This window comes from Gopherus evgoodei, chromosome 12 (genome assembly GCF_007399415.2).
Source record: "Gopherus evgoodei ecotype Sinaloan lineage chromosome 12, rGopEvg1_v1.p, whole genome shotgun sequence".
NCBI classification, from domain to species: Eukaryota; Metazoa; Chordata; order Testudines; family Testudinidae; genus Gopherus; species Gopherus evgoodei.
Window position 1 is genome coordinate 4,282,383 of NC_044333.1, and position 27,502 is coordinate 4,309,884.

General features: G+C 58.3%; 1 protein-coding gene across 8 annotated transcripts in view; it reads left to right on the plus strand.

Moving 5' to 3' along the window:
• The first annotated feature begins 1,246 nt into the window (after nt 1–1,246).
• Nucleotides 1,247–27,502, plus strand: part of FCSK (fucose kinase) — a 38,351-nt gene continuing 12,095 nt past the window's right edge. For 2 of the 8 annotated variants that reach the window (XM_030581540.1, XM_030581546.1), the window contains exons 1-14: nt 1,247–1,350; nt 10,594–10,700; nt 12,045–12,196; nt 12,843–12,893; nt 14,737–14,862; nt 15,292–15,364; nt 16,826–16,923; nt 20,122–20,202; nt 22,456–22,575; nt 23,557–23,728; nt 24,635–24,762; nt 25,274–25,375; nt 25,936–26,106; nt 26,520–26,590. In XM_030581540.1, the coding sequence (XP_030437400.1) occupies nt 1,271–1,350; nt 10,594–10,700; nt 12,045–12,196; nt 12,843–12,893; nt 14,737–14,862; nt 15,292–15,364; nt 16,826–16,923; nt 20,122–20,202; nt 22,456–22,575; nt 23,557–23,728; nt 24,635–24,762; nt 25,274–25,375; nt 25,936–26,106; nt 26,520–26,590 (1,532 nt within the window). In that variant the 5' untranslated portion in view covers nt 1,247–1,270. Of the gene's footprint in view, nt 1,351–10,593; nt 10,701–12,044; nt 12,197–12,842; nt 12,894–14,720; nt 14,863–15,291; nt 15,365–16,825; nt 16,924–20,121; nt 20,203–22,455; nt 22,576–23,556; nt 23,729–24,634; nt 24,763–25,273; nt 25,376–25,935; nt 26,107–26,519; nt 26,591–27,502 lie in introns of those variants that run through there. The other 6 variants (XM_030581542.1, XM_030581543.1, XM_030581547.1 and 3 more) reach the window with 6 other exon arrangements.

Sequence of the window (27,502 nt, forward strand, 5' to 3'; positions counted from 1 at the left end):
TTGTATATTGCCCATTCCTAATATCTGATTTGTGTCCATTTATCCTTTTCCGTAGAGACTGTCCAGTTTGGCCGATGTACATAGCAGAGGGGCATTGCTGGCATATGATGGCGTATATTACATTGGTGGATGTGCAGGTGAATGAACCAGTGATGGTGTGGCTGATCCTGTGATGGTGTCGCTGGTGTAGATATGTGGGCAGAGTTGGCATCGAGGTTTGTTGCATGGATTGGTTCCTGAGCTAGAGTTATTATGGTGTGGTGTGCAGTCACTGGTGAGAATATGTTTCAGGTTGGCAGGTTGTCTGTGGGCAAGGATTGGCCTGCCACCCAAGGCCTGTGAAAGTGTGGGATCATTGTCCAGGATGGGTTGTAGATCCTTGATGATGCGTTGGAGGGGTTTTAGCTGGAGGCTGTATATGATGGCCAGTGGAGTCCTGTTGGTTTCTCTCTTGGGTTTGTCTTGCAGTAGGAGGCTTCTGGGTACCGTCTGGCTCTGTTGATCGTTTCCCTTATTTCCTCGTGCGGGTATTGTAGTTTGAGAATGCTTGGTGGAGATTTGTAGGTGTTGGTCCTCTGTCTGAGGGTCAGAGCAGATGCGGTTGTACCTCAGTGCTTGGCTGTAGACAATGGATCATGTGATGTGCCAGGGATGGAAGCTGGAGGCATGAAGGTAGGCATAGCGGTCCGGTGGGTTTTCGATATAGGGTGGTGTTAATGTGCCATCACTATTTGCACTGTGGTGTCAAGAAAGTGGACCTCCCGTGTAGATTGGTCCTGGCTGAGGTTGATGGTGGGGTGGAAGCTGTTGAAATCATGGTGGAATTTTTCCAGAGTCTCCTTCCCATGGTCCAGATGATGAAGATGTCATCAATGTAGCGTAGATAGAGAAGGGTGTGAGTAGACGAGAGCTGAGGAAGCGTTGTTCCAGGTCGGCCATGAAGATATTGGCATATTGTGGGGCCATGCGGGTGCCCATAGCAGTGCCACTGATCTGGAGATATATATTGTCATCAAATTTGAAATAGTGGTGTGTAAGTATAAAGGCACAGAGCTCAGCAGCCAGTTGTGCTGTGGCATCATCAGGGATAGTGTTCCTGGCAGCTTGTATTCCAGAACGTGAAACGGGCCTGCGGGTTGGGGCGCAATGCACCCTAGGAAGTGTAGTTTAGCCCTGCATGGCGCGTGCCAGCTCTGGAACCCAGGGCGGAAGCAATTAGCCGATGAGTCTCCTTTAGACCCGGCCGGGATAACGAACTACAACTCCCAGCATGCACCAAGGAGGCGCGGCTGGCGGGGAAGGGGCTGCGTTAAAGGGGCAGCTCTGGGAAGCACCGTCCCGCGGCAGCAGGTAAGCCCAGCCCAGCCCAGCCTGCAGCGTGGGGCTCGGGGCAGGCCACGCCGGGCGCGCTGGTGCAACCCCCGGGCGCAGGCTGCTCCCTTCCCCCGCCGGGCTCGGGGCATGGGAGAAGGAGCAATGTTCCCTTCGGGGCCTCAGTGCTGGGGCAGGGCCGGCTTCCTGCTCGGGCCCCGCTGGCCCCCGAGCTTGGGATCGGCGCCTCTCCGGGCCCTCATCGCGCCCCGCGCTGGAGCCGAGCTAAGCAGGAACCGACGTGGCGTTTGCTGGGGGTAGAACTGCCCCAGGGCTGGGACAGCTCGCCCAGGGTGGCAGCTGGGGGGGTGAGAACAGCTCGGCCGCACCCCTATGCCCGGGGCGGGGTACTGCCTAGGGACAGCTGGGACAGCCCTGCACCTGCTGGGAACTCCCCAGCGGGCTCTCACGCCTGCTCTCGGCTCCTTTAAAGGAGCCAGAGGGGACTGGCGAAGCTGGCTCAGAAGGACTAGCTTTAAAGCAACCAGACCGGGCGTCTGATCCCCACGAGCAGGCAGATGCCCACGGAAAGGTGGCACCCTCGAGCTGAAAGGCAGCTGACATCCCATGCACGCAGGTGTAGAGCAGGTGTTCCTCACACACAGCCCTATGCTGCTGTTGTGTGTATGTGGGAGGGAAGCTGCTGCTGCTCTTGCTCCCTACACACATGCAGGCCTGTGGGTGCCGCTCCTGTGTACATATATGCTGACATATGACAGATGTTCCTTTCGCATGTGCATAGAGATGTAGAGGCAGCATTCTCTGCACTCCTTACGTTGGATATGCACAAACACACCCTCCCTTCCATTTCCTGGGAGCAGGAACCTATGGGACATTCATCATAGGTTGTTTAGTTACATTCTGGACACTCTTTGCAGCAAGAGTGTCTTGTATTGAGTGAGTTTCTCCCCCTGATCATAGAATATCAGGGTTGGAAGGGACCTCAGGAACTCATCTAGTCCAACCTCCTGCTCAAAGCAGGACCAACCCCAACTAAATCATCCCAGCCAGGGCTTTGCCAAGCCTGACCTTGAAAACCTCTAAGGAAGGAAATTCCACCACCTCCCTAGGTAACCCATTCCAGTGCTTCACCACCCTTCTAGTGAAATAGTGTTTCCTAATATCCAACCTAGATCTCCACCACGGCAACTTGAGACCATTACTCCTTGTTCTGTCATCTGCTACCACTGAGAACAGCCTAGATCCATCCTCTTTGGAACCCCCTTGCAGGTAGTTGAATGCAGCTATCAAATCCCCCCTCATTCTTCTCTTCTGCAGACTAAACACTCCCAGTTCCCTCAGCCTCTCCTCATAAATCATGTGCTCCAGCCCCCTGATCATTTTTGTTGCCTTCCACTGGACTCTTTCCAATTTTTCCACTTCCTTCTTGTGTGGGGCCCAAAACTGGACAGAGTACTCCAGATGAGGCCTCACCAATGTCAAAAAGAGGGGAATGATCACATCCCTCGATCTGCTGGCAATGCCCCTACTTATACAGCCCAAAATGCCGTTAGCCTTCTTGGCAACAAGGGCACACTGCTGACTTATATCCAGCTTCTTGTCCACTGTAACCCCTAGGTCCTTTTCTGCAGAACTTCTGCCTAGCCATTCGGTCCCTAGATTCTCAGGGCTTATTCTGTGATACGTTCAATCCCATTTATTAATAATGAAAACCCTATTTGAGGAGCATTTCCAAGCATTTTCCCTTAAATTACAGCAAAACCAAGCCTTCTCTGAAGCCCTGTGCCCTGCAGAGGAATTTGCAGCAGCGATGGGTGGGTCTCTAGGGTCTACCAGCCCTGCTGTCCCCTGCAAGCTATTTTCAGCACAATCTTTCTATGTCTGTTCTTCTTCAAATCCATTCTGAAATGCAGCGCAGGGTTTGTACCGTTGAACAGAAGCCCTCCTCCTGGTGCACTGTTGAAGGCTATTGAAAGTCCACAGGATCAAATGATTCTGCATTATCCCTGGGTTTGCTGATGTGCTTGTGGACTCCTGGTAGATCCGAGGATAGAGTCACTGGTGGGAATGTGAACTTGGCCTTTGTTCTCTCACCAGCTTCTGGGCAAGGGAGGACACATATGGAATCACAAGCTGGCTCCTCCCTCTCCCCAGCTGTTCAGGGCTGGATGTTGTTTATACCCCTCTGTACACTTAGTCAATGGGAACCTTTCCATTGATTTCGAGGGCCCGTGAGTTCACCCTCTGTGTTTATGGGGGATGGCAACTGCCTCATGTTGAGGGACCATTAGTGATACACTTCTCCAATTGGTTACAATTTTGGAACATCTCATTCACGTCAGCGTCTCACAAGACAGGTCACTTGTCAGCCAGGGGACATGACAGGAGGTGGAGCCAGGAGAGGAATGAAATAATAGTAGGTGCCTGCAGGAGAGAGGCAGGGTTTGAAGCAGGTGCTTGTAGCTGGGTGGGAGAAGGGTCTAGTGGGCAGAGAGGAGCATTAAGGAGTCCACGGTTCTGCTCTCAGCTCTGATGCTCCTTCTCTGTGTGTCCTTGGGTTGGTCACGCCCCCTCTCTCCATTTCTCGGTCTGTCAAATGGGGCTGAGCACGTTGAGACCCGGTGGGAGGCGCTATGGAAACGGAGAATATTCACATTTACCGGGGGCGTGGCTGTGAAAAAAACAACTTCTGACAGCAGGGGCAGCCCAAGACCAGAGACGATGGAGTAGGACAGTGGCCCCCAACTTTTGAGGGTCGCACCCCCACTTATCCCTGTCCATGTCTCCTCCCTCCCCCAGATCCGGGGCTGGGAGCAGGACATGGACAGGGGTATGGAGGCCAAGGCCTGGGCCGCAGCAGGGGATGGCTCTGGGGCAGGGAGCAGGGGCCGAGGGTGGGGATGAGGGCGGAGCCACAGTTAGGCCCTGGGTGCAGAGCCACGCCGAGGCTAGGCATGGAGCCAGGAGCTGTGCCTAGGGGTGGGGCTGGGTGGCGCGCCCTCCTTGCCCCCTGTAGGAGCTGGCCCGAGCCCACTGTGCCCCCCTGAACATTCCTCCACACCCCAATAGTTTGGGGACCTTTGCTCTAGAGGAAGCAGCTTCCATCATGTCTGCTTGAGGAGGTGGCTGCAGAATGAGTCTTCTGGCTGCCTTGTGTCTTGCTCATCTACCATGAGTGGGAGGAAGCTGTCCCTCCAGTAGAGCGAATAAGGGACAGACACCTGAGCATGAGTTGCTCAGCTGATTACAGAAGTTGTGTTGAGTTTCTCGGGTGGTCTGAAATGTGCTGCTTTCACCGTTGATCTGCCAGCCACTGTGCGCTGGATTTCTCCCAGGCATGTTTCTTCATAGGTTGTTGATTTGCGAGGTATTGCAATGCCACGTGCTGGCCAAAACCATCTAGAGCAGGGGTCCCCAAGATGGTGCCCGCGGGCGCCATGGCGCCCACCTACTGGCCGCCAGAGAAGCAGCTGCCAAAATGCCGCTGAGAAGTGGCAATGTCAAGAAGTGTATTTCGGTGGCGATGCCTCTTGACGACGCTCCTTCACGGCTGCATTTCGGTGTCTGCTTGTCCGGCAGCCACGGTCCTCAGCAGCTAGTCATCCAGCGCCCACCCCACGGAAAAGGTTGGGGACCACTGATCTAGAGGTACAGTGGAGGAAGGGGAAGCACTTACGCTTGATTGGTGGTGCACTTGCATGCATTTTGTGCATTGCTCTGTGAGATCCAGTGCTTTTGAGCATTGGGCCAGCATCCAAGGTGCTAACAACCTTTATCTTATTTATATAGCACCAGTTGGACCTTGGATTACTTTTCTGGGGCAGGTGAAATATTCTGGACTTTATCCCCTTATAATTCAATGGCTTTCTTCCTTCTTTTAGCCCCATAGTTCTTTGCTTTGAGTCAGGGAAGTTGGCAGTGACTATTGCAATGTACTGATATGTGCACGATAGTGTCTGGAGTGCCTCTAGTGGTATTTCTGATTAGAATACTTCTTAGAACAAGACATTTCCCATTGGGCTAGATGACCTAGATTTTTTCACAGGAGGGCTGAGAGTTTTGTGTGTCTAGAAAGTGGAGAAACAATAAAGCCTGGTGGTTTCTTAGGACAGGCTCCATTTGATGTGTCTACCCTCTTCTGGAGATAAGCTTGTTTCTGACGGGGATGGTACGATGAGGTTGCTTACAGTGGTATGTGGCCCATCTGTGACTGTTAGTAGCAAATATCTCCAAGGGCTGGAGATGGGGCACTAGATGGGAAGGGCTCTGAGTTGCTACAGAGAATTCTTCCCAGCTGTCCGGCTGGAGGGTCTTGCCCACATACTCAGGCTCCAACTGATCACCATATTTGGGGTGAGAAGAAATTATTCCCCAGGTCAGATTGGCAGAGACCCTGGGGTTTTTCACCTTACTCTGCAGAGTGGGTCACGGGTCACTTGCTGGTTTGAACGAGAGTAAATGGTGGATTCTCTGTAACTTGAAGTCTTTAAATCAGATTTGAGGATAATCAATAACTCAGCCAGAGTTCTATTACAGGAGTGGTGGATGAGGCTCTGTGGCCTGCAATGTGCAGGAGGTCAGGCTAGATGATCATGATGGCCCCTTCTGGCTATAAAGTCTATGAGTCTGTGTAGAAACAAATTAAATCGTGTTGCTTGCACAATACATTACAGACACAATGTGCAAGTACAAGCATTTCCAAGATAGTATAAGATTAAATTTGATTCTGAGCCTTCTGAATTCTGCAAACCACCTGGGTTTTCCAAGAAACTTCTTGGCTTTGGAGAGAAATCCTTTTGAACATACACCTGGACAACGGAGCAGAGCCAACAGATCCTCAGTATGCTTTGTGAATGCCAAACACCAATTGAAAGTTCCTGATCTGTTTCATATCGTGATCTGTCTTTGCTAAATATTTACTAGCTAAGAACCTGCCCTCAGAGGTATGAACACCCCTGGAATGGAGGCTGTTCGGAACTCTGAAATGTTCGTAACAAAACATTATGGTTGTTCTTTCAGAAGTTTGCAGCTGAACGTCGACTGAATACAACTTTGAAACTTTACTATGCAGAAGAAAAATGCTGCTTTTAACAATCTTAATTTTAAATGCAACAGGCACAGAACAGTTTCCTTTCTTTGTCAAATCTTTTTAAACTTTCCCTTTATTTCTTTAGTAGTTTACATTTAACACAGTACAGTACTACTTTTGCCTTTTCGTTTTTGTCTCTGCTGCCCTGATTGCATACTTCTGGTTCTGGTGTGGTTGAGCCATCAGCTCATAATTCTGAGGTTCTACTGTACTACTGTTGCATGATGGGGCATAATCTGCAAATTAGATGCCAGTCGCATAGTATAAGCCTTTTGTCTTTATTGAACCAACTTCTGTTGGTGGAAGGTATACGTTTTCAAGCTACACGGAGCTTCTTCAGATCAGTGTATCTCAAAAGCTTCTTCCTTCCACCTACAGAAGTTGATCCAAAAAAAGATATTACCTCACCTACCTCGTCTGACTCAAATCCTCAGAGCTACACCAGCACCGTAAGCAAGTCCTATGTCTGCATTTTAGTGGCTAATGTCTTTGTTGTGCCATTCGCCTCCACAGCTCTAATTTAAGAGGTATGATCACGCTGTCACTGGTCTCTGGCACCTAGATTGTGTGGCAGATGGGACTCTGTAAGTAAGTAGCTAGGTGTCTGTAGCTCAGGCCAGGTCTACACTACAAACTTACACTGGTCTAACTACATTGCTCAATGGTATGAAAAAATCCACATCGCGGAGTGACGCAGTTCTACCGACCTAACTGCCAGTGTAGACAGTGCTCCGTCGATGGGACTGCTTCTCCTGTCGCCACAGCTGCTGCCTCTCGGGGAGGTGGAGCACCTTTGCCCATGGGAGATGCTCTCCCCTCAACATAGGTAGCATCTTCACTAAGTGCCACAGTGCATCTGCACCGCTGCAGCTTTTTAAGTGTAGACCTGCCCTAGGTTATTGCAAGAGAGTCAGATGCCATCTGGTTCCCCCAAAAAGAATTGGCCAAAAACTCCTCCACCGCTTTCTGCCATCTGTGCTTTGACCAAGGGAATATGTGCTCATGTACATTGCAGAGCCCGTTCCTGGCGAGTAAGCCACAGGATAGGTGTGGCGTTGGTCACCAGGAAAGAGCAAACCCCCTTTGACCAGTAGCAATTAGAGCTTTCGATTGGTGTCTGGCATTCATAGGGGCTCTGTAGGAAAGAGGGTTTTTCCTGGAAGCTGCAAGGATAAGAGATTATCTGCCCTGCCTTGAGATGGCATTTGCAGGCCAGGCAGATGGACAGATTTCCTAGTTTCACTGCAGCATCTTAGGGTCTCAACAGCCCATAACACGGGGATAGTGGAAATGCAGGCTGTGGGCTGGATGGAATTCTGTGCTGTAGCTTGTGGTTGCCCTTCTCTTCAATAGCAAAGTGGAGTTCGGGGTCACATAAGCACACATACCCATGCTACGTTTTGTGCCAAGCAGCCAGCCACTGGGGACTAAATATCCCAGCATGCAATTCTACACCTCGTAGCTGGCCCATGGAGACTACCCGTCCCAACCTGGAACCAAGCAGCTGGAGCCTGCACATCCCAACAGGCAGCGTCCCATCTCATCCCAAGTGTGATCCATATTCTTGACGAGAGCTGGGGCAGTCTGCTTTATCAGTGGGCTTCCTGGCAAGCTGCCATTGTGGCACCTAGCTGGGCAAAAGCTCGTCCCCCTGTTGTGAGGCTGCAGTCATCAGGGCCCACTGTGCTAGGTGCGATACAAACACCAAGAAGCAGGGTGTGCCCCGAAGAGCTCACAGTCTAGACAGACAAGATCAAGAGCGGAAAAAAGCCACTTGCAACATTTTCAGTGCCAGTGGTTTGGGTGATACCCAGTGGAGCAGGCTGCAGCCCTTTAAGGCAGCTCCTCCCAGCTGGCCCCATTAAGTTGCCCTCAGCAGGCTGTGCTGGCATTGACCGCCCTGGAGGTGCCTCCCCTCCAGCCTCCTTGCCCCCAGCCCACGGAGCTGGGAACCCCCAGTCACCCCCTCCCCCATGCCTGATTCAGCACAGGCTGGTCACTCCATGGGCTTGGTGGCAACAAAGTCTTTCAAACTCAAACAGACCAAAACCTCTTCCTGACAGAAGTCTTTTCCTCTCAAGCATCTCTGCCGGGGCACAGCCTTCATCCCTGACATGGAGGCCAGGTCACGCCTCGGGCCTTTCCCCTGGGTTGGAGAGGTCAGCAGACTTTCCCCTGCTAACATCTTCCCCATTGCAAGGGAAGGGGGAGCTTACAGCCTGACCTCTTTCCCCAGTTTCATCTTGATTGGCTGAGGCGGAGGGGAGCCCTGCCCCACCCTCCACTCCAAGACCCCTGATTCCAGGTAGCCTGGCATTTCCCAGGGATCACTTCCTTTCTCCCAGCACCTGCCTCTGCCACTCCCTGGAAACTTGTCTGTTCCTAAAACCCTGGAACAGGGTAGCGTGGCCTTTCAGATTTCTCCCTCTCGCCTTAAAGGGCCAGTACACCCCATTACACCTGATTTGCACACAGATTCTTATAAACATTCCAGGTTTTTTTAACCGCCGTGCTTATACCGTCACTGGCCCAAGTGTGGATGCTGTTACAATAGCACAAAGGTGCCTTACACCAGCACATCTCATTCCCCTTCCCAAATGGGAATAGCTCTGCTGCCGTACGCACACATATGGGTCTAACTGCATCCACACTAGGGATTGCACAGTTTTAACTCTTCTGGCATAGTCCGCTTGTGTGAGCGGACAAGCAGGTCTTCGCATGTGACTGCTCAGGGCCCAAAGCAGAGCTCATCAAGCAGGTGGGAGCTGCAGTGAGACCAGACTGCAGTGTTTCTGCTTCCTGCCGTTAGGTGCCATTGAGTGCTCCCTGGAAGCTTTCTCTTGTCCCCAGTGGAAGGAGGCACATTAGAGAGCAAGTTAAGGTTAGCACTTAAAGCCGGGCTTGTTCTGTATGAAGAACACGACGTCTCCTTCCCAAATGTACAGCAAATTTCTAGAATTTACAAGCAAATAGAGCTAAAATAATTACAGCTTGGAATCTGCAGTTTTCCCCTCCCGCCTGCAGTTTGCTCCTGTTCTCCAATCAGTGGTTGAGTTTTCCTGCCTGCCCCAAAGAGATCCTCAGGGTGCGTCTATACTGCATTGTAAACCCAGGTCTGTGGGATCCAGGCTTGTGGACTTGGTGTTGCCAACCCTGCACTTGAGCGTCCACACTGCATTGTAAACCTGGGTTTACAGTTGCTGGACCCAAGCCTCCCAGCCATGCTAACGTGTCCATACAGTGCTACACAGACCTGACTTGGGTCTGCAGCGTGAGCTGCATCCACACGGCAGCATGAAAAGGCTTGGACTCCAGTCTCAGCAGAACTCGGGCTCTGATCCTCCTCCTTAGAAGGTTCTAGGACCTGGGTCCTGTGTGCTTGCTGAGTCGAGTCAGACCACTCTGTTTGTGGGCAGGAGGGGAGGCTGGGCTCACATTTGCAACCTCAGAACAGGTTTTACCCTGTGGCTTTGGCTGTGCTTGCAGCTAAGCTGTGTCCCGCACCGGTTCAGCTGTATCCACCGCCAACGATGGGTCACTTTTGCAGCCTAGATAAGAGCACCCATTCTTCAGGCCACTGCGTCCGTTCAGAGAGGAGCTGGTGGATGAGAACTGGGCTGGAGACACTTATCTACAGGGCCAATTTATTTCACAAAACTCCATCCGATGGGAACAGCTTTGAGTCTCTCCTGACCTGGCTTTGAACAGCGCCCAGACGTGAAAGACTGGGTTCCTGTCACCTGAGCTGTGCCATCCCCCCGCCTATTTCATCGACTAGCATATTTATTAAAGCTCCTGCCCCAGTTTCTGCTCAGATCGCAACCCTCCTGAGCCCCCAGCGGAGCCAGTCACAAAGTGTCCAGCTAGGGGCGCCGTTTCTGTGTATAGAACAGCCTCCGCTGTGCAGCCCTGTTGTGTCAAGGCTGCTGCGTCTCCTCCTCAGATAAGGTTTATCTGGCTAATGGCTGTTGGGAACCAAACCTAGCCCTGTGTGGCTGCAACTCACCAGCGTCACGCAGCCCTCCATCACCAGCCACACAGCACAGTGGGGTCCCCGATCACAGCCAGGCCCTGAGCCTGTTACACAAGAGCCCCATCCTGGGGGTGCCGGTGCCTTGCGCGGGGTGGGTTGGTGATGAGGAAATGCTGCAGCCTTTGCATCCCTTGTGCAGAGCCAGCTGCGGGCGGCAGGGCACCTGGATGGCGCCAGGAGGGGTGGAGTGGACCGTCATCGTGCTCACCTGCCAACACAAGGACAGTGTGTGTGCCTTCCAGAAAGGCAAGTGGCGCAGCTCGCGTACCAGGGGCCTGGTGCTGACATGGACGCAGCCCGGCTAGGGGCGGTTCCCAGCCCTCAGAACTTTATGCCAATCTGGGGATGGACTTTGGCTTCGCGCGCTGGCCAACGCTACCTGTAGCCTGGGCCCATTCTCTGCAAGCTTCCTCCTCCCACAGCTCATTGATCCCAATCTGCAGACTCCTGCCAATCCCACATGCAGCTCTGTTGGTGCCCCTCAATCCCCACCTGCAGCCACATGTATCCCAGCCCTGGGCTCCCACCTGCCATGGGTGTGTTAGTGTCTCTCCATCTGACCTGCAATCCCCTGCTATCCCAGCCCCAGGACCGCCCCCCTCACAGCCCTGATGCACTGAATTCCTGACCTGCAGCCCTGCCCCCCATGCTGTTCTACTCCCAGTATCCCTGCGTGCAGCTCTGCCAGGGGAATCCCCGCTGCTGTTCCAACCCTGGGAGCCCTGCTCACTCAGCGATGCCAGTGCAGCCGTGCTAGAGCCTAGGGCACTCTCAGAGACACACTGCTCTATCCGTGCTGAGGTGGCGTGTCATTGGCACCTAACCAAATGCTCGGGCTGCACCGCTGCTTTAACCCCTGTTCCCATGCACTAGGGCAGGGCTTGGAGGGGCAGAGCCATCCCAAGGAGCTGGCATCCCTGGCGATGGACTCAGGACAAGAGGTGGCAGTGTGTGCTGTGGCCACAGGGTGAGGTAGGGGACTGTGGCTCTGTTATCAGCACAGGAGAAGGCTGCAGGTCAGCGGGCCCATGTGCTGCTCAGATGTCACATTCTCCGTGCCTGGGGGCTCAGCCTGCGGGGTGGAGGAGGGGGTGGCTTTGCCTGGCCCTGCGTGGGAGACCTGGCTGCAATGGGTGGGACCTAGGCTGGACTGAGTAGCCCTGAGAGCTGCCTGGACTGGGGGCCTGGTCCCAGTCTGCCCTCGGTTTGGATCCCCGGCTGTCTGGGCCCTGGAGGAGTCCAGGCCCCACTATGGCTGGGTGACAGGCAAAGGGAGACACGGTTCCTAGGTGCCCTGTAGTCCTGCAGCACAGGGAGCAACCCCCCCACTCAGAGAGGGGCTGTTTGTCTCGGGAGGGCCCTGCTTCACCTTCCACACACTGTGGCCCAGGGCTGTAGGGGGCAAGGATGAGCCTGTATGGCAAGAGATCCCCCACCACCAACAGACAGCAGGGATCTGCCACGGTCTGACCCACAGAGAGGGAGCTGTGGTCCTGCAGAGCCCCCCGTCCCCAGGCCTGGTCACTCAGCACATCCCTGCTCCCCCCCGGTCACTCAGCGCCACCAAATGCCCCTGCTCTCGTTTGCTAGAGCTGGAGATCCGGTGGCGGCGGGGTGCACTGGGCCCACACCCCCTCCTGCTGACTGTTGAGGACCCCGCAGCATGCGTGGGCAGCGGTGGTGCCACTCTCAACGCCCTGCTGGTGGCAGCCGAGCACCTGAGCGCCAGGGTAGGCTGCACGGTGAGTGATGTGGCACGACGGGCTCTGGGCTGCGTCCAGGTGGCACCTGTACTGAGTAGCTGCTGGGTGTGCACCCAGATGAGCTGGCTGGGCGGCTCCAGTGCCCTCGTCTCCCTGTGCAAGGCTGTGCTGGCATTGCCCGCCCTGGAGGTGCCTCCCTTCCAGCCCACTTGCCCCCAGCCCACGGAGCCGGGAACCCCCAGTCATCCCCTCCCCCATGCCTGATTCAGCACAGGCTGGCCACACCATAGGCGTGGTGCCTCAGCACCTCCCAGCGCCTATGGGGACCCCCAGGTGCAGGGTGCTGTAGCAAAGCAGAGCTATAATACCCTTCACTAGCGCGTATAGCTACCCAGGTGGGCCAAATGGCCCCAGCCCCCTGCGTGCCCACTCTTGGGGGCCATATCTGGGGAGCAGGGGCCAGCCTGCAGCATGTAGCTGCTTTGGGGAAGGGCCTGCAGCCAGGTGCCCAGATGGTGATGGCAGGAGACACTGAGGCCTGGCTGGTAGGGAGTCCCCAGGTCTGTGGCCCTATAAAGCTGGCACAGTCTGTTCTGGGTTATAGCGTTTGCTGGAGAAGGGGACGCTGGTCAGAACTGGGCTGGTTCCCCAGCTCGGCTAATAGGTTCCCTCTGTGCTCCTCCAGGTGGTCACCGCTGATGTCCTGCGCGAGGCCCGGATCCTTATCCTGCACATGGTGAGAGCCCAGTGGGGCTGCGAACAGGCCTGCTCTGCAGTAGTGGGCATTGTTCACCCTGCCCCTCCTCCTGGGGTTGCAGCCTGGGGGCATCATCAACTCCAGCCTGGCTGCCGGTGGCGATTCCCCACCTGGGGGAGTGGGACGTTGGGCTGTGCCATCCAGCTGCCACCTCCCTCATCCAAAGCTCCTACTTCCAGGGCGCATGTCACATTACCTCCCACCATCAGCCTCTTTGGCAGCAAACCCAGCCCGCCTGGCACTGAGGGGAGTGACACCCCGGCTCTGCCCCCTGAACCTCGGAGCACGTTGGTACCAGGGGCCGTGCAAACCATTGCTAAATGCCACTGCATGTGCACGGGCCACTGCAGGTAACGTTAATCTGAGGGAGGTCTATGAGGGGGTGTAAACCCCAAAGACGCTGGGACCAGACGGCTGCACCCCCCCACTGATATAATCAAAGCCTCCTGGTGCATAATCAGCTGAACACGAGCTCCCAGTGCTACACTGTGGCCAAAAGGGCTAATGCGATGCTGGGATGCATAAACGGGAATCTTGAGCAGGAGTAGAGAGGTTCGTTTACCTCTGTATTCGGCACTGGTGTGACCGGGGCTGGGATCCTGTGTCCAGTTCTGGTGTCTGCAGTTCAAGAAGGATGGTGATCAGATGGAGAGGGGTCAGAGAAGAGCCACAAGAATGTCTAAAGAGCTCGAAAATCTTCCATATAGTGCCAGAGCCCAGCAGCTCAGTCTGTTCAGTTTAACAAAGAGAAGGTTCAGGGGTGACTTGATCACAGTCTGTAAGTACTTGCATGGGGAACAAAGATTTAATACTGGGTCTTCAGTCTAGCAGGGAAAGGTCTGACATGATCCAAGGGCTGGAATTTGAAGCTCGACAAGTTCAGGCTGGGACTAAGATGTGTATTTTTGACAGTGATGGTAATTATCCGTTATAGCAATTTACCAAGGGGCGTGGTGGATTCTCTGTCACCGTCCAGTTTTAGCTCAAGCTCTGCTCTAGGGATTATCATGGGGCAGGTCTCTGGCCTGTGCTAACAGGAGGTCAGATTAGGGATTATCGTGGGGCAGGTCTCTGGCCTGTGCTAACAGGAGGTCAGACTAGCTGATCACAATGGTCCCTGCTGGCCTTGCAATCTGTGAATCTATATGGGGAGCTCCTCCCTTGATCTCACTGCAGTGAGAGAACGGGTACCCAATCGGTACCACGGCTCTGCTTTCCTGTGGCAGCGGCTGAGGTCCCCGTGCTGCCATCCTCTGCCTTCCACGGGATGTGGATGGAGCTGTGGGACCCTGGGCGGACGGGTCACACAATCCACATGGACCCACTGGCTGCTGGATGACATCCCTCTAAGTTGCGAGTGCCCCAGCTTTATTCCACTCCCACACATTTCACCCTGGGTCTCCCCTGCCCTCTCAGTGCAGCAAGGCGATAATCCCCTCCTAGGGCTGGTGTCCGCTGTCCTTTACATGGCACCTCTCAAAGCCACCACATATTTCAGTGCTGCCCCTGATCCCCAGCCCTGGACTGTCCTATCCACAGCCTGGCTGCAGACGCAGCTGCCCATGCCTGTCCAACCAGCCCCTGCCCCGGCACTCAGCCCAGGAAGGGGCGCACCTGCTTGTGGGGATCCAGGCAAAGCACCCAGGGGGCATCTGATGCGGGGTGACATTGCTGGGAGTGAGAGCCAAAAGGCCCAGAGGCCACGGCTCCTGGATGAGAGCGGGGCTTGGGGCCAAGTCTCTTCTACACAAGGCCTCTCGCAGGATGGAGCCTTTCTGCCCTGTCTCCCACTGACCAGTGCTCCAGCTCTTTCTCCCATCAGGGCCGCGACTTCCCCTTCGATGACTGCAGCCGGGCCTTCACCTGCCTCCCTGTGGAGGACCCCGATGCCCCGGCCGAAGCGCTGACCTGCAACCTGGACAGCCTGCTGGGGACCATGACGCACCAGGTCAGTGCCAGGCGGGGGCGAGAGGAAGCGCTGGCTGGGTTCCTTTAGGAGAGCAAGACTGGGCCCCATTCAGCCCATACAATCTCATCCTGGTCCCAGCATGCACTGCTTTCTCTCCATCCCCATCCCCATCCCCATGGCCTGGTCACACAGCACATTGGGGCCTGGGGTCTCCTAGAGAGGGACCCCTGGGCTCCTTGCCCTGGGGCAATGATGAGATCCAGCTGGGAAAAGGGTGGGCACCCCCTGCTGGTGAGGTTAGGAAGATCAGACAGTAAATAGCTGCCCAATTCCCTTCTGCCCGGCCCTGCGGCGTTCTGGGGTCGGGAGGGCATGTACTCTGGGCCCTGTGCTGATTTCCTGGTGCTGTGCAGCCCAGGCTCGGATCCCAGTGGATGTCCTCACCTCCTCTTGTATGTCCCTCTGTAGCTGTGCAGGGGCTCCCCGCCGGGAGTGTGGGTCTGCAGCACCGACATGCTCCTCACCATTCCCTTGGCAGCAGGTACGTGCTTGCCCTATGCCGGGGAGGGGATCCAAATCAGAGCGGGGCACAGCTGAGGAGATCAGCCCAATAGCCAAACGCAGCCTGGGCAGGGTGCAAGGGAGGGCTCCGTGGGGCGCCAAGGTGGGGTAAATCCTGCCTCTGGCACCCCACAGGGACCCTGGCCTCAGCAGTCCCCAGAGGGCTTGCATAGGGTGGCAGTAGCCACTGAGAGAAGAGGTTTGGCCGATGGCTGTCTTGGCCTCTCTGGCCTGCCCCATGGAGCACAGGGCAGAACCCTTGGGAGTCTGCATCTGATGGGTGCAGCAAATGGTGCCCAGCGGGCCTGCGGCTAAGGGCAGGAGGCAGCTTGAAGCCCTTGTTCCTATGAGCTCTGGGCATGCCTTGGTGCCGCTCAGCCCCTGGGTGTGCGAGAGGTAGGACCCAGTGCTCTGATCCCCACAGCCCAGGCTCTCCGCCTTCCAGGGACAGGTACTGTCGGCCTGGGGACTGGCCGGAGTGATGGCCCATGTCTGCATACCACAGAGGGTCAGCCTGTCTCCCAGGCGGTCCCCAGGTGAGCGCTGAGCACTTTGTGGGTGTGTTAGAGCAGCCTGATGCGATGGACCACCGCAGGCAAAGCAGAGTTGTGACGGCCGCCCTGCACCTGCTCCTGCTCCTGCTGAGGCCCAGTGCTCCAGTCCTCCCCCTGCCTTTGTCCCGGCAGGCCTGACTCTGGTGTTTCCCACCCACTGACCCACAGCAGGGGCTCTTGGTGGGCAGCTGGCACTGGGAAGGGTGAAACAAGTGCCCCTGCAGCCTGGGTTGTGGGGTCTGGGCTGCAGTCACCTCCCCCCTGCTGGCAAAGTGTCTTTGGGGCAGGAACTGGAGTCCCGCATCCATCGCTGCAGCAGCCTGGGGCGGGGTCTTGGTGTTAGCAAAGGGGATCCCCCATATGGGGAAGGGCACGTGACTCTGCCCCCTGGGCCAGGCCAGGCCTGCAGGGTGGTAGCTCTCATGTGCCCAGACTGGGGCTCTCAGCTCAGTGTGGTCTGCATTCCCAGTGCACCCCCAAACTGGGCTTGTCTTGCATCCCCTTCTCATCCAGCAAGCCTGTCTGCAAACTGCTCAGACTCAAGCTGGCCGCTGCTCAGCGCCCAGATGCCCATGCAAGCCGAGGGAGCTAGAAGTGCTCAGGGTTGGCCAGGAAGCCCAGGGCAGGGGTGGGCGTTTCTGAGCTGGGTGCTTGGTGGCCCAGCTGCACATGCCTGGGGTGCAGTGGGACACATGCGTTGTGGGGCATCCATCTCGCCCACAGCTAAACAAACGGTGCTCAAACCATCTAGCTAACATGGAAGCCTTGCTTCAGTACCCGTCCCTTAGCGATAAGCCCCCAGTCCAGCCTCGCCCACCCTGCCAGCCCCGCGGTGGGTGGGAGGTGTCCGGGCAAGGTGTGCACTGGTGTCTGCTCCTCTTTCTCAGAGATCTGCTGGGAAGGGTTCCAAGGTGCCAAAGTGATCTCCGTGCCGGGGAGCGTCTCGTATGCCAGAAACCACGGCATCTACCTCACTAACCAGCAGGTACCCTGAGCCCAACACTTAAAGGGGCGCTGAGCCCCAGACAATGTGCTGGCTGAACTCGCGTTCACTTCTCTTATAGGGGCGCTGAGCCCCAGACAATGCACTGGCCAAGCTCGCGTTCACCTCTCTTACAGGGGCACTGAGCCCCAGACAACGCGCTGGCCAAGCTCCAATTCACCTCCCTTAAAGGGGCGCCGAGCCCCAGACAATGCGCTGGCTGAGCTCCCGTTCACCTCTCTTAAAGGGGTGCTGAGCCCGGGGCAGTGAACTTGCCAAGTTCTGTTTGTCAATGTTCACATGGAGATCTCTTGCTCTGTGATTCCTCCCGCACAGCGCCAGGAGTGTCCGGGTCAAGGGGCCCAGGACAGAGGGCCAGCCTCCCCATTCCCAGGCCACAAGCAGTGGGGAGGGAGCTGTGATCTGCCTTTCCCTTTGGGAGACTAGGCTGTCAGAGAGCACGTGGCCTGTTGGAGCCACCACCGAGGAGTGGCACAGATGGGGCAGTGCCCACTGAGCTGCAGGAGGGCCCCTCGAGAAGCCCCAGTCTCCATGGCCCGCTGACTCCCTGGCTCAGCACTGTGGTGCTGTCAGGGCCCTGTGTCTAATGCCTTTTCCCCGGGGGCTGTCCTCTGGTACCCCCCTGCCGAGCCCTGGGCCTTTCCCCTGGGGGCTGTCCTCTGGCATCTGCCTGCCAGGCCCCGGGCCTTTCCCCTGGGGGCTGTCCTCTGGCACCCCCCCGCTGGGCTTCAGGTGTTTCCCCTGGGGGCTGTCCTCCGGCATCCCCCCGCCGGGCCCTGGGCCTTTTCCCTGGGGGCTGTCCTCCGGCATCCCCCCGCCGGGCCCTGGGCCTTTCCCCCGGGGGCTGTCCTCCAGCACCCCACTGCTGGGCCCTGGGCCTTTCCCCCGGGGGCTGTCCTCTGGCATCCCCCTGCCAGGCCCGGGCCTTTCCCCCGGGGGCTGTCCTCTGGCACCCCCCCGCTGGGCTTCGGGTGTTTCCCCCGGGGGCTGTCCTCCGGCACACACCCCCGGGCCTTTCCCCTGAGGGCTGTCCCCTGGCACACACCCCCCTCCGGGCCCTGGGCCTTTCCCCTGAGGGCTGTCTCCCGGCACCTCACACTCCAGGCCCCGGGCCTTTCCCCTGAGGGCTGTCCCCCGGCACCTCCCTCTGGGCCCCAGGCCTTTCCCCTGAGGGCTGTCCCCCGGCACCTCCCTCTGGGCCCCAGGCCTTTCCCCTGAGGGCTGTCCCCCGGCACACACCCCTCTCCGGGCCCCGGGCTTTCCCCTGAGGGCTGTCTCCTGGCACCCCACACTCCAGGCCCTGGGCCTTTCCCCTGAGGGCTGTCCCCCGGCACCCCCCTCTGGGCCCCAGGCCTTTCCCCTGAGGGCTGTCCCCCGGCACCTCCCTCTGGGCCCCAGGCCTTTCCCCTGAGGGCTGTCCCCCGGCACACACCCCCCTCCGGGCCCCGGGCTTTCCCCTGAGGGCTGTCCCCCGGCACCCCCCTCTGGGCCCCAGGCCTTTCCCCTGAGGGCTGTCCCCCGGCACCCCCCTCTGGGCCCCAGGCCTTTCCCCTGAGGGCTGTCCCCCGGCACCCCCCTCTGGGCCCCAGGCCTTTCCCCTGAGGGCTGTCCTCTGGCACCCCCCCTCTGGGCCCCGGGCCTTTCCCCTGGGGGCTGTCCCCCAGCACACACACCCGCCCCGGGCCTTTCCCCTGAGGGCTGTCCCCCGGCACCTCCCTCTGGGCCCCAGGCCTTTCCCCTGAGGGCTGTCCTCTGGCACCCCCCTCCGGGCCCCAGGCCTTTCCCCTGAGGGCTGTCCCCCGGCACCCCCCTCTGGGCCCCAGGCCTTTCCCCTGAGGGCTGTCCTCTGGCACCCCCCCTCCGGGCCCCGGGCCTTTCCCCTGGGGGCTGTCCCCCAGCACACACACCCGCCCCGGGCCTTTCCCCTGAGGGCTGTCCCCCGGCACCTCCCTCTGGGCCCCAGGCCTTTCCCCTGAGGGCTGTCCCCCGGCACACACCCACCTCCGGGCCCCGGGCTTTCCCCTGAGGGCTGTCCTCTGGCACCCCCCTCCGGGCCCCGGGCCTTTCCCCTGGGGGCTGTCCTCCAGCATCACCCCTCTGGGCCACGGAGTCCACACTCAGGGTCTGAGGCAGGAGGGGGGCTGGCCTGCCCCAGGGCTTTCCCATGGGGTTATCACTAATGTGGGTACCCTGAGCCTTTCTGACTGGGGCCCGAAGGCAGCCGGGAGAGGTGCAGGCCCTGGTGAGCCCATGGCTTGGTCCCTGACTCTGCCCTGCAGCCTGCTGCTCGCTAGTGGCCTGTGAGCTGAGCCAGCCACTGCCTGGCCCACTCCGGCTCTGCCAACTCCACCACGGCTTCCCATGCAGGCTTGGGGAACAGCCTCCCGAAGGGGCTTCTCTGCGGCTCCACGAGGGCGCCTGGCCCAGCATCGCACTCGGGCGCAGGCCTCTTGGCCGCGCTCAGCAGTGAGTTCAGGACGTGCCTCGAAGCCTGGGAGGGCCTTGCTGGAGGGGAGTGACACTGAGCCAGTGAGGAAGGCTCCATTCTCCATTGCCGACTCCTTAGACCCCCTGGCTCCTGCACATGGGATCTACTGTGAGGTTTGAGCAGGAGTCCTGGAGCTCTGAGAGAGGTGCTGGGGAGCAGCACTCATGGGCACAGAGCGGGGGTAAAGCGAATGGGCTCCCAGGCACATGGGTGCTGTGGGGAGAGGCAGGGCCAGCCAGGGCTCCACTTTGATGCCTCAGCACCACGTCCAGCGGGGCACCTGATCCCCAAGCTGGCATGTGTGATGTGTTACTAGGATGCAGGATGGCAGCAGCACTCCAGGAAGGGAAGGACACAGGGCTGTAAGTGAACCAGCTACCCCACAGGGAACTGAGGCAGCTGGGTCCTGCCCACGGGATGCTTTGGGGACTGGCATGCTAGGCCTGCCCATCCCCTTAACAGCCCTGCTGTGTGTGAGGCCCATCTCTGGCACACGGTACCCTGCCCTGGAGCTCGGGCTGCTCCTAGTATCGGGAGAGGCTGGGAGGCAGATGGCCAAGTCTCTAGACTGGTGACCCCCAAGGTGGCAGGATCCATTAACCAGCCCTGGCCTTTCCCTAGCTGCTTTGCTGAATTGCACAAGACACCTGGGAGCTGCTGCCCGGAGTTAACGGGTGCCGTTCCTCTTGCAGGGATTCGTGCGTGACATCATCTACCAAGGTCCAGTGTCCCGGATCCAGGAGTGTGCTGGGCCGGATGGGAAAGTGCCGCTGGTACGTCCGCTCGTTGGTTAATGAGGATCTCGCGCCAGGGCAGCAGACTGGGAGGAAGGGCTGTGTAACTCAGCCAGGTGAAGGCATGTAGCTGGGGTGGGAGGTGCTGCATGAAGCAGGAAGTCTCTGGATTAACGAGCATAGGCAGATCCTGGCTGCCATAGATGCTGCTAGGGGTAATGATTGCAATCATCTCTAGAGACTTCAACCAAGATCAGGTCCTCGTCCAAACACACAGCGCGAGACGATCCCTTCCCACCCAACTAGAACCCAGGTCCTTCCAATCTGGTGCTCTATCCACTAGGCCTGACCGTCCTCCCAGTTAGGGTAGCTGCTATAGCGGGCAGGTAAAACCGGGGCTCTGACGCGATGTAGAGCTAGTGGGAATGGCCTGCAATAGGGCATCGGGGGCAGTTCCTGTTTACTAATGTGTTGGGACACTGAGTACGAAGGCCAGTCAGAGGAGGAGGCTCTGAGCCAGGACTCCTGGGTTCTACTCTAGCCTCTGCCACTGACTTGCTGAATGCCCTTGGATGAGTCCCTCCCCTCCTTGCACTGCACTGGAATGGCGCCAGCCTCCTGGGGTGGACAGGAGAGGTTACCATGCTGACACATGCATGTGTCACGAGCTCGTGTGGAGAGAGATGCCGAGCGGGGGACACTGCTGCAGAGAGGGGCAGTGGCTTGCCCCCCGAGAGCTGGCACTCAGGCCTGTCGAGAAGTAACGGCCCAGCTGGAGCTGGAGGAACGGCTGGGGAGCTCTGCCGCTGGGTGTATTGGGGAAGCGGTTGGGTTCAGCACTGCCCTGCTGGCTTTGTTAGGGTCAGACCAGCTGTGAATCTGGCCCTGCCTCGCAGACCTGGGCCTTAGCCACAGGGGTCAGATCCAGCTCTGACCTTCCCTGGAGTCTGCTTCGGTCCTGCCCAGAGGAAATGCAGAGCTGTCCCTGGGCGAACCCTGCTAATCCTGCTCCTGCTGGGGGGACAGGAGAGAGAACCAGATGTTACAGGCTAGGGTACCATGGAGTGCCTGCTCTCTGACCTGACCGAGCCATGCCACCTCAGGGGAGGGTGACTAGAGAGCAAGAGTGAAAAATCAGGAGGGGGTGGGGGTAATAGGCGCTTATATAAGACAAAGCCCCGAATATCGGGACTGTCCCTATAAAATCAGGATATCTGGTCACACTACCGCAGGGAGACAAAGCACCAGCCCTTTTAGAGACAGTCTGCAGCCCAAACAGGGGAGCGACTGTGCTCCTGGCCTGGGGCAGGATCTACCTCACAGCCTCCTCCCAAGCTGAAGGCACCACAGGCTTGTTCTTCAAAACTGGCCTATGAGCCAAAGGGGAGTTGCCACAAGCAGGGCCAGATTAAGGCAGGGACTTTAGGGGCAGCAGCCCAAGGCCCCAGCTCAAGGGGGCACCCCACAAAATTAAATCACAGGCAGCGATCTCCGGGGTGTGCAGGCTGCCTGCCCTGGCCCCACACCACTCCCAGAAGCAGCTGGCTGCTGACACATCTCTGTGGCCACTGGCAGGGGTGGAGGGGAAGCGGCTCCATGCACTGCCCCCACTCCCAGCACCGTCCCTGCAGCTCCCATTGTCTGGGAACCAGGGGTGGCGCTTGCGGGAGTGGGCAGCCCACAGAGACACACTGTCCCCCTCCCTGCAAGGGCGCGCAGAGACGTGCCAGCCACCAGCCGCTTCCGGGAGTGGCGTGGGGCCAGGGCAAGGAGGCAGCCTGCCTGAGCCGTGCTGTGCTGCCGGCCGGGAGCCGCCTGTGGTAAGTGCCTCCCAGCCAGAGCCTGCACCCCATGCCCCATCCTGCATCCAAACTCCCTCCCAGACCACTCACACTCTCCTATACCCCAACACTCTGCACCAGCCTGGAGCTCCCTCCTGCACCCAAGCTCCCTCCCAGACCATGCACCCCCTCCTGCACCAAAATCCCCTGCCCCAGCCTGGAGCCCCCTCCTGCACCAAACTCCCTCCCAGGAAAAAGACTTGTGTACAGGGGCCCCACAAAATCTAATAGCCCTTGGTCCACAGGAGAGTTACTCTGGCCACCAGCCACTGCTGGCAGAAAGGGTTAGTATCGGTAACTCTAGGGGGTGACATAATCACACACCAGCATGCAGGTGAGAGTCTGCCCACTAGAGGCAGCGGTGAGCAGCAGGGATCCTCTGCATGGCCCCAGTTGGCCCCCCAGGTGTGAATTGCAGTGACACCCCACCCAGCCAGCTCTGTGGTTTCAGGTGTGCGGGGTCGTCTTCTTCTCCTCGGAAACCGCAGAGCAGCTCCTGTCCACACACGTCATCCCTCCTCTGGATGCCTGCACCTATCTGGGCCTGGATTCGGGGGCCCAGTCCATCCAGGTGATGCTCTCAGCCGTTCGCCAGCAGCGGTGCTGAAGGGATCCCCTCATTGTGTCATCTGGTGCTAGTTACCCTCGCCTCTCCATCGCTGTCTAAAGCAGTGCCAGGGCATTCAGGCCTTCCTTTCCCCCTCCCCCCAGCAGATGGGTCTGCTGGCACAGGGGCAGTGGGAGGCCCTGGAACCAAGGGTTAAATCAGCCCACGCTGGCGTTGGGTGACCAGCAGGGGGCACTCTGTGCATGTGCAGCATCATGGCTGATCGGACCCCCCCAACTCCCTGTGGTGGAAACTTCTCTGCACCCCACGCCCCAGCTGAGCAGCAGGGTGTCCCCCGGACAGGGCTCTTAACTCTTGTCTGCCGTGCAGGGAGCCGGGTCTCTAGGAGTGCTGCGGAGGCAACACAGAGCTCTGAGGCCTGTTTGATCACTGGACCCCGGAGCTCCAGGGAAACCCCCGTCCTGTGCTCCAGACCCCACACATTAGCGCGAGCTCCCCCTGCCACCTTTTCCCCACAGGGCTGGCCTGGGACTGTCCTGGGGAAAGTGGGACAGGCCCTACCCCTGCCCTCCATCCTGCTATGCCTGGGGCTGAGGACGGAAGTTATCCCACTCGCCCTTTGCCCAGGGAGGGGCAGGGCAGAGAGATGCCTGCGGTCTGTGACAGCCATCTTGCTCCAGTCACACAGCTCCCGAACCAGCCAGTGCCAGTTTCTCTTGCCATTCCAAGGGCCAGGTGCTGCGCCGTCCCAAACCCTGCTCATTGGCACAGACTCAGGATCTGTCACCCCTTTTCTTTTGTCTTCCCTTGGAATCCCCAACCCCAGGAGCCCTGCCCTTCCCTGGCACCCTCCCTCCACAGTGCTGTCATCCTGTATCCAGTGTGAGGCCCACCCAGTGTAGACACGCTGCAGTCAGTCTCCAGCCTGTAGGTCAGGGCTGGAGGGCACAGACTGAGCGTTTTCCATTCTCTGCCTCCCCCCAGCTGTCCCTGTTCTTCGATATCGTGCTCTGCATGGCCGATGGGGTGACTGAGGAGGACTTTGTGACCGGCAGGACCCGGGAGGTGGGCAGCGGCCATACCAAGGAGGTGGCGGCCCTGAGGAGCGCCCGCTCCGTGCTGTGGAAGGCCCTCCATGCCATCCCTCTTAGCATGGGTGAGTGTGACCGCCTCTGAGCGCTGCCCCAGCCCCCCATACCCCTGTCCTCCCCAGCTAGAGCTGTCTGGGGCCTTGGTAGCCACCCAGTATCCCAGCAGATGTTCCTTGGCTGGTATCTTGCAAAGGAATTTGGGATAGTCTCTGAAGACACCGGGGGGCCTGTTTCCTTCCCCGCCATTCCTCCAAGGACTGTTACAACTCAGAAGCCAGGCAGGTTTAGTCCTGGTCGGTGTGTGAAGCCACCACAGTGGAGCTTGCAACTGTGCTCGTTAGAAACAGGACATGACTGGTCCAAAATACTCTTCGGTTGCTGGGGAGACGCGGGCTGTCAAGGGGTGCTTCGTTAGTATATTGAGGATTGTTGGCACGTTTCCGTCAGTTCAGGGTCAATGCCCTAGCATGGTGATAGGGGGTCATTAAAGGAGCCTCGGGAGGGTAAGCAAGAACTGGCTGCTTGGCTTGTATAACTTCAGAGCCTCGTCATCTAACCCACTGGGGGGCTTCCAAGGACCCCAGCGGGGCTGGGGGCGCAAGGGGCTGCGCACGTCCCTGCCGCGCGGAGGTGTTTGGACTCTGTGCTCCGCATCTCCCCCGACCTCCTCCCTCACCTCTTGCATGTGAGGCCAAGTTTGCTCCTCGGGATCTCGTTGGTGGGCTTCAGCCGCCAGTCACACCCAGGTGCCAGGGCCGATCCCTTCGGTCTCCCACTGGGCAAGGCCCCCCTTGTGCTCTGGCCTGGGTTCAGTCCAGCACCCACCCTGCTGGGTGTTGCCCAGATCAGAGTGCTCCTACCCCTCCCCTCCCCACCCTGATGGGCCCCTGGTGCCTGCCAGGCCCCCCCTCCCAGACCCCCGAGATCTGGCAGTGCATTAATGGTGTTGCCTCTCTCCCATTTCCCGGCAGTGTGTATACCTGACGGTTGCTATGACTACATGACTATGGCCGCTAGCGACCACATCCACAACCTGACGCTTCGCACCAGCTCCGTCAACGCCCTCTCCTTCCGCAAAGTGGCACATTCCCACATAGATGTAGGTACCTCCCTTCCAAGTCCCCCACTTGCCCCTCCCCCTGGCATCTCCTTTCTGCCCCCACTGCCCTGGGGCACCAGTGGCATCTGGGCCTCATCACCTAGCCCTGCTCTGAGACAGCATAGCAGGAAAGGCGCCAGCACCGTCTACACTACTACCCCATCCCTGTGGGAGAGGCAGTGTAGCTTGCTGGGTAGGATACTGTCCTGCGGGTTGGGAGACTTGGGCTGTGTTCCCAGCCTGGTCTTGGACCTGCTGGGTAACCTTGGGCAAGTCATTGCCCTTTGCTGGGCCTCAATTTCCCCTTCCCCCCTTGTGTCTGTGTTGGCTGCTGTCAGCTGTTTGGCACAGGGCTGCATCTGCTTGGAGCCTCTGGTGCTCCCCTAACCCTCCATCAGTGCCACCTCCGTGCGGGACCTTCAGCAAGTGCTTAGTACTTCTCCCCAGCTCCCTCTGCCCCGCCGGGCCCCTCTCCCCCACTTCTGAGCGCTGGTTCCTTCTGCTCCCGCAGCAGCCCCAGCTCCTGGAGGACGGCTGCTCCGTCACCAACAGCCTGCTGGAAGGAGCCGTGCGGGTGGAGTCCGGAAGCGTTCTCCAGCATTGCCACCTGCAGGTACAGCTCCCTTCCCTGGCCTGCTCACTCGGCTGGGTCCCTGGGGGTCATGCGCTTCCCAGGCACGGGGCTGGATCACCCTATGGCTTTGGGCTCTCGCTCTAACCCAGCCTGGGGCCTGGCTGCTGGGGTCCCCTCCCTCTGCATGTTCAGGCCAATGTAGATCCTGTGTCTCTTCCCCCAGTCTCTTCACACCTACCCCGCTTCAGCCCCTGCTCCTCTCCTTATTTGTGACCTTGTGGCCAGGGACCCCAGGGCATGAATGCAGGACTCCTACAATATCCCCCATTGCTAGATTTTACCAGTGACCATCTCTGTCCCTTCCCCCCACCCCCGGCCTTGCCAGTATTCAAAGTATGGCTGTATGGGGTGGAATTGAAAGTCTTTCTGAGCCTTCAGCTCCCTCTGGGAGTCCCCAGTGCAGGAGGGCGCCTGGAGACCACCATGATGGGCTGGTTGTGACTAGATTAGAGGGAGGGGCTTCCCAGAGCTCTGATGGGGGTGGGGATCTCCGGCACCGCCCCACGTTTCTGGAGCAGCCCATTTTGTCGCCCTCCCAGGGACCCTTGCAGATAGGCTCTGGGTGCCTCCTCACGGGGCTGGACGTCTCCTCCTCGCCTGCCCTGCAGCGCTGCCGGCTGCGTGACGTGGTCCTTCAGGGGCACGCCATCCGGCTGCGGGACGTGCTGCGCCAGGTGTTCACCGTGACCGGGCGCCACGACGACTGGCAGGTGCTGTCTGAGACCGGACGGGGGGCTGTCCAGGAGCTCTGAGGGTCATGTGACCTCAGTGAACAGTCACACCTACAGGCTGACCACCATCAGTGTTTCCCCCGGTTCGGGGCCCTGGCTACCCACTGGAGTGGGGGCCCTGCTGGGGGTGCCTGTGGGGGAGGAACATTCCCCTATGAGGTGCAGAGAGGACCATCTGCCAAGGAAATGGGGCACAGGGGGCCACCTGTGGGGACTGAGTGCTCTGGGGGAGGAGCGAAGGCAAGGGATGCTGCCCTGCCTCCCTGAGAGCCAGTGTGGGGTTAACATAGGGCCTGCCGCCAGGAGAGGGCAGAGATTAACCCACAGCGATGGTGCGAGCCCTGTCCCCTTCTAATCCCACTGCTCACTGGCTCCTCTCTCCTCCCTCACAGAGCCCTGCCGGGGAGGCCGGCACCTACCTGAATGTGCCCTGGGCTGAGTTCTTCCACAGGACGGGGATACGGTACGTACCAAACAGGCTGGGCAGAGAAGGGTCCTGGATAGGGTACAGAGTGATCCGAGAGCAACTGCTTTCCTCCTCTGCATCGCACCCTGGACTCTGCTCGGCTGGGACCTGGGAAACTCGCTCTGTAATGCTGCCTGGAAATGGAAAGGGGCGGAGAGGAGCTACCTGATGCACTGGCCTCCAGAGCGCTGTGCCAACCCCTGGGTCCCCAGTGGGATAGAGTGAGACTACATGAAGCCAGCACCCTAAAGCAACCTGTCCTGCAAGAGGCTGGGACGAGATAGCTGGGAAGCTTCTCCATGTAACTAGCATGTGTATCTACAGCGCCTCCTGCTGGGAGAGGCTGGCAGGGCAGGAGCTGTGAGCCCGTCACAGCTGGTCTCCTTAGAGCAGGGGTAGGCAACCTATGGCACACGTGCCGAAGGCAGCACGCGAGCTGATTTTTCAGTGGCACTCACGCTGCCCGGGTCCTGGCCACAGATCTGGGGGGGGCTCTGCATTTTATTTTAATTTTAAATGAAGCTTCTTAAACATTTTAAAAATCTTATTTACTTTACATACAACAATAGCTTAGTTATATATTATAGACTTATAGAAAGAGACCAAAAACATTAAAATGTATTACTGGCATGTGAAACGTTAAATTAGAATGAATAAATGAAGACTCGGCACAGCACTTCTGAAAGGTTGCCGACCCCTGCCTTGGAGCATCTCCCTCCAGCTGGCAGAGGAAGAGGCTATAGTGACTGACTCCTGCTTTCAGTCTGCATGGAGGAGGCTCTATCCCAGCAGTGCAGAATGGGGGCAGGGCAGGGCAGCAGCTATCCTCCAAAACTTGCGGCCAGTCATCCTGGGCACGGCGCTGTCCAGCTGGTGAGGAGGCAGCAGAGAGCTAACAGGAGCTTCAGC